The sequence below is a fragment of the Pteropus vampyrus genome, unplaced genomic scaffold (genome assembly GCF_000151845.1).
Source record: "Pteropus vampyrus isolate Shadow unplaced genomic scaffold, Pvam_2.0 Scaffold337, whole genome shotgun sequence".
Lineage (NCBI taxonomy): Eukaryota > Metazoa > Chordata > Mammalia > Chiroptera > Pteropodidae > Pteropus > Pteropus vampyrus.
In genome coordinates this window covers 1089645-1096022 of record NW_011889118.1, presented here as the reverse complement: position 1 = coordinate 1096022, position 6378 = coordinate 1089645, and the positions used below count along the sequence as shown (strand labels likewise).

General features: G+C 43.6%; 1 protein-coding gene across 1 annotated transcript in view; it reads left to right on the top strand.

The window, feature by feature from the left end:
- Positions 1-6378, top strand: part of CACNA1D (calcium voltage-gated channel subunit alpha1 D) — a 314711-nt gene that overhangs the window by 175389 nt on the left and 132944 nt on the right. Inside the window, 1 exon segment of the mRNA XM_023522317.1 lies at positions 4092-4195. Coding sequence (XP_023378085.1) covers positions 4092-4195 — 104 coding nt within the window.

Genomic DNA, 6378 nt, shown 5'->3' with positions numbered 1-6378 from the left:
TCATAGAGATAGGCAGGAGCCAAGCCAACCAGCCTTCTTAATATTTTATGGGCCACGTTCAGCTGGAAGCCACACAGCTGTGTTCCAGAACAGACTGTCCCTGCCCAGCACAGTGCTTGGCACAGAGCAGGTGCTCGACAAATACTAATGACTGTGACTCTTCAAGTGCATGATCCCATTCATTGCCTCAGTGTAGATGGGTCATGTTTAAATATTAATTTTTATCTATAACTAGGGTGTCAAGGAAACATCTGAGAGAGAACTAAGGAGATTAGATTTTAAATATTGACTGTAAGCACATTTCTCCATCCTTTAAGGTGTTTGTATATGGTGGAAAAAGTCTTTGCCAGGGATTATGTTGCATCTTTTTCAAGTATACAGTCAGTCAGTGTTCTCAAGCTCGTTGATACTTCAGTTCTCAGTGATGTCTGGCAAATGGCTGGCGGGATGTTGAGAAGGGAAGTGCAGGTGGGCCTACTATGCAGAAAGACACACTTAGAACGGAGCCATATGGATGTGTAGGGAGTGGGACTATTAACTTCTCGTGGGAAAAAAGTTATTGTAGAGCTCCTTCAGAAATTGAGTTCTGTAAACATAATTAAGCTGTCACCTGACCCACATGTATTTGTTGTCCACAGAGGCAGTAGGGTGTAGTGCAAAGAAAGAGCGTTAAGGCTGGGATAGGGCTGGGCATGTGACCTTGTGTAGGTCACCGAAACTCTTTGGGCTTTAATTTTGTTGTCTACAAAATGCAGGATAAGACTACATGATCCAATATTTTTTTTCAGCTCAGAGGAAATGTCTTTAAATGTAAGAAATTAATTCACAAGAGTATCAGTTTCAGGAGAGAGCTATTCATATAAATCATTTATGGTCTCTTGCCTTAGCACCAAGCTCTCTTCTCAGTGAACACACCTATGGAAGTGCTGGCTCTTAGACTCTAATGGGAAGTTCTCATGGTCACGCTTACCACCTACTTCATGCAGTGTACCTGGGGAATCCCCCTCTAGTTAGCCAGGGGCTTGCCTTTCTGTACCTGTATCTTATTCCATGCTCAGGGGAGCTACAAGCAATATACCAAGTTTCCAGTGTGTTCTCACAGTTAGAAAAGACAAAAAGCCTTAGGCTGGCCTTTAATCGGAGATATGAATGTGCATTTTGGCCTTAAAAGTGAGGGAAAACAAACTCAATGGTAGATTATTTCCTGGGAACCAAGTGACACCACATGATGTCTTCAGTATAAATTAGCTCATATGGATTTCTCCCTGTTGCTCAAGACCATGAGACAAAATCCCAAGCAGTCTTTATTTTCACATGGGTATTTTAGGGAGCAGCTTACCAGTTCTGACTTGTCCTAGGTATATGGCAAGGTCTAAGGAATCTAAGCAGTTGTCTGGCAGCTGCTCCTGGGGCTCTGGAAAGAGACCTGGGTTGAGAAGGTTAAGTTCAGAGAAAGATTGGTCCCTAAAGCTTAAGTTCTGTTTCTCTTCTCCAGCTTCTGGAAATTTAGAGTCTCCTGTGGTCTTTGTTTAGCTCCAGTCTTTGCCTCAGCCCCTAGCTGTCATTCCAGGTGGTATTTCTGATTTGAGCAAATGTGAAGCTATCAAAGACTCATAAGAAATTAAAAGAGTCTTTAAAAAAAAAAAAAATTTCCCTCTCAAGTGAGGCAGACAGCTGTTACTAGAGCCATTCTCTGGAACACAAGACTGAGGCCTGAACGAGGTTTGGTGAAGGAGATGGCTCAACTGACTTTGCCAAAGCTGTATTAAAGCAAGGTCTCCTGGTGGCAGTCTTGGACTTAAGCATCTTTCCCTGTGAGCATGCACTCCCCTGTCATATACAGTTCTGTTCTGAAAGAGGGGGAAAAGGCCCAGAGAAGTCTCTGGAAGATCCTGACTCCAGGCTGGGCTCCAGCCGCTACACAAGGCAGCTTGTTTCTTCTCCACACATGGGTTTTTAAATAAGTTTGGTGGTGTAGTTGCTTTGGAAGAATTACCCTCTGCCTTCCTGCTGAAATTAGTTTATCCAGCTTAATTAGATCAACAATTGCAGCCACAGCCTTGGCTCATTTATTACTCTAATTGCCAATGTAAGATGTGCAGACTGATATGAGTTCTATTAAGCACATCAGTTTTCATGTGGCCAAACAGGTGTTTCATAAGGGGTTTAATGCCCTCTCCCTAGACTTCAGCAACAGATGTTAGGTAATTTTTTTTTTTTTGATGTTCTCTTTTCCTTTTTTGCTTCTGCATGAGGCAAACAGAGTGAACGCATGAGCCTTATTCTGTAAAGCTAAAACCTGGAGCCAGATGATGTGGAAGAAAGCACATGCTTAAAGGCCTAAGTGCTTACACCTGCAAGGCAAGAGCCACGGAATAGGCCCAGACTGTCTATGGGTCTCTTGGCTGAAGATTTTGGGTGTCCAGCAAAGTCAGGCCCAGGGTCATTCATTTGGTCCCCTGACTGGTCCTCAACACCTCCTTCCTGGGAACAGCATTTGCCCAATTTAACACTGACCTGTTCCTGCTGGAAACTTCCATCCAGTTGTGAACTTTAAAGTACCTCGGATGATCTATCAGGGAGGCCATATCTGACTGTCCTGCTTGAGCTTGTCCTGCAAGTAGAGACATGGGGTTCCTCTGGACGAGGCAGCCAGCTCACAGCTGGAGCCGGCTCTCCCAGGGTGGGCCATCTAGGTCCAAGATAGGTATGGGGGATAACAACTTTTTCCTTCTCTTGGATCCTTCCCGTGGGTGCAGTTGGAAAAATCTCATTCCCAAAAGTAGCCTTGAATACGTGTCAGCTAGATGACTTCTGAACACTTTCCTTACTGGCGTTAGTGTAGCTGAGCTTGCACTCCGATTGCAGATAATCCTGATTTCAGGTGGGTTAGGGTCCTTGGCTAGGTTGGCTTCTAATGCAAAGTTATTATTTTAGCATTTTTTTTAAAAAAAGAATTTGTAGAGTTAAATGTTGCCAATATGTCTTTCGAAGACCTTTCCACCATCACAAATTTTAAAAACAAAAAAGTACTAACAACTTGAGCAGAGTAGAAAATAATTTTGAGCTAAGAACGTTTTGTCCCCTACCAAGCTCTTTTCTAAAAATCCCTTATCAAGGCAGTTAACTGTGAGGAAGAGCCAAATCCCAGCTAATTTCCTTACCAGTGGCCAGACTCTGCTCCTATTTGCCCTGAAAGCTTTGATGACTCTGTGTGCGTGTGTGTGCGTGTGTTGGGAATATATAAGGAATGTTCATTGGCCACTATTGTTTCTGATATGAATTTAAGTAAATGTTTCATTAAATGTATAGAATGTATAGAATGTATAGAATGCTGTCTCTAATGTGACCCTCTCTCCTTACTAGATTCTCTTATTAACCCACTCCTATGAGACCATCTTATTTCTTACAGATGAATGATGCTATGGGATTTGAATTGCCCTGGGTCTATTTTGTCAGTCTCGTCATCTTTGGGTCATTTTTCGTACTAAATCTTGTACTTGGTGTATTGAGCGGGTAAGCTACACCTCTTTCATCTTGAAAGCAGAGTCCTGAGGACAGTTGCCAAGACCACACAGGCTTTGCTAGATGGGGGCCACCGGGTGGGTGCCAAGAGCTTTCTGTGTCCTCCAAGATGCTTTCTTTTCTGCTGAGCCTTCCCAAATTATGATGTTTCCTGGAACCTCACCAGCCTTTATGAAAGAAAACTATAGGATAGTTATTGACCAGAAATTAATCAGCGTTGTTGCTTGGGATTTAAATAGTTTCCACCGCTTCCCCTTTTGTCTGTCCTAAAATGAGATTCATTTATAATTGCTTTATTTGTCTGGATCTAAATATAATCCAGATTAATTGGTACAAAACAGTAGCTAAGTGAGCTGGTCCTGGCCGACTTTTGGTGGGCCACATCTGTAGATCTCAGCAGCAGAACTTGTCCTTATTCAAAGATAAAAAATAGAAGGTCTAGGGTGGGGTCTCTGTCCTGGGAGCACTAATCTTTCATCAAAGTCCCAAGTTGTCTGGCAGCTGCTCCTGGGGCTCTGCTCTTTAGTCAATAGATAACTGATAACTGATCTCCTTACATTTTACAGGTAAATGATGCGATAGGATGGGAATGGCCATGGGTGTATTTTGTTAGTCTGATCATCCTTGGCTCATTTTTCGTCCTTAACCTGGTTCTTGGTGTCCTTAGTGGGTAAGCAGTTGGATCCATGTTGCACTCCGTGCTGCTGCCATGTGTGAGGCGGCTCTGCGTGTCTCCCAGCTGCCCTCTGTGGCTCCTCTGCATGCGTGTGGACTCTGATGTCCCCTCTGTGTGTTGCTTTTGGATTGAACTGTGATTCTTTCTGCCTGCGTCTGTGAGATTTTGTGTTTCTGATGCTTGCCAAGCACTATTAATTTAATGAAAACGTTTCCCTGAAGCCAGTCACATTAATTTGCCAATGTGTAGAAGTGGATTACCAGTGAGAAAAAGGAGTCCCAACCTTGTTCTCCCCCAGGAAAGGGCATCTTGTGGTTTTATTTCCATTGGTACATAACCTGGCTCTTTGAAATTACCCACAGTGTATCTTAAATATTTCCATGGTGTTTCAGATTTCATTGTGAAGGAGAAATAAGCCTAGATTAGCACATAAAGGCTGAACAAACTTCAAAGTCTGACATCCTTCTGATCAGGACCATTTATTAGCTTGATTTTCTGCTGCTGTCACTGTGAGAATTTTCCCTCTAATTCATTTTTAATCTTAACTGGTAGAATCTTTATTTAAATGTAGAGTAATGATCAACTTTTTGCACGTACATGTCTTTTGGTCTTATCATAGTCCTTGTCACTCAGTCACCATTTTTGGAATTTCATTTTGTTAACCTCAGCTCTATGATTAACGTTCTAGAAAAGGGGACCCCGGTGTTTCCGGGCTCTGCCCTGCCTGTAGTTGCCATCCAAGAGACCCTGGGGCAGCTTTGCATCCCCATCATCCTGCAGACACTCCAGAAAGGGCAGTACCCCAGGGAAGGGAGCTAGAAGTTTATCTTCTCTTCACTCACTTTATCTTCCTCTTTCTGAGCTTATATCTCAGGGAAGTGATGTCTTCATGGAATGATGAGTCAGTGTGGAGACCTTTATCTCATTTTTCTCAACACTGCCTTTTCCAGAGCAGAAAGCTGAGTTATCCATCTCTGCTTCCTTTCCTCATCTTCCCTGTAACCTCCTTGTCCATTTTCGGGGGATGACAATTTTGGAATTCTCCTTGGCTGAGTGTGGTCAGTTTTACTTCATGGACACACTCATGAGAAGACCCTATCTAGAAATGGCCCACAGTGAGAGGAGTGGGGAGGGGGTGGACTGGGACTGAGTTGGGATGTGACAGCATACCCCCCCACCCTCTACCCCTACCCCTACCAAAGCTTCCTACTACAGACAAACCTTTCCTTGAGCCTCATGCACTTCCACTTAAAACTTTAAAAGAGCCTTCCTCCTAATGAACCCTCCGTGGCCTTAGGTTGGTGTTGGGATTGTAAAGGTGGAATCTCTCCCTGGAGGAATAGCATTGTGCTTGATTTTGCCCCAGGAACAGCCTGTACAAGGTCAAAAGCAAGTCTGTTGTGAATTCCTTGGCACTCCATGTCACCTAAACCTAACTAAACTGAGGCCATGGAAACCACTAATTTTAACAGTGCCAGTGACATGCCTTATCTCTGAGCTTTCCAGAACAGGAACCATCGCCTGGCATGATGAAGCAGCTTAAAAAAATAAAAAGGAAAAGATGGGAGGAAGGGCTCCTTGTTACAATGGTGGGCATTAAACATGCACCGTCATGGGGGTACCCAAAGTTGGAGGATAAAAAAAGGCATGTACCTTCATGGAACAATCAGTTCACTGAAATATATTTTGGGGAAAATAATAAGTAACTTAAAAAACATTTTTATATCAAAACAAAACTAGATCCGTTACGAAGAAGAATACAAATGACACGTAAATTTTGCAAATAAAATCCAAGACTTCCCAGTGATTTTTCACTGTCACTTCATGTTGTGCCCCAGCTCCCAAAAGCTGCATGCTGACTCTACTCCACCCTTAAGGCCACTTTCGTAGGAAATGCTGAGGAGTATTTTGTGTAAAGTAAGAACCAGGCCTGCAAAGCAGAGCTTTTCATCCCTGTTGGCTGATTTGGCCAGCATTTCCTGAGTTCTGTTGAATGCCCGGCTCTGGGCCAGCGGCCAGGGGTGCCAGGATGTCTAAGACACAGACGGAGGCCTTGTGCTCAGACATTTGTCGTCTAGTGGGGGAGACTGTTGTTAAGCAGTGCAGGATGGCAAAGCTAGGGTAGAAGTGTAGACCAAGGGGCTATGAGCCAGATCTTGAGAGATGGTAAAGTGTCT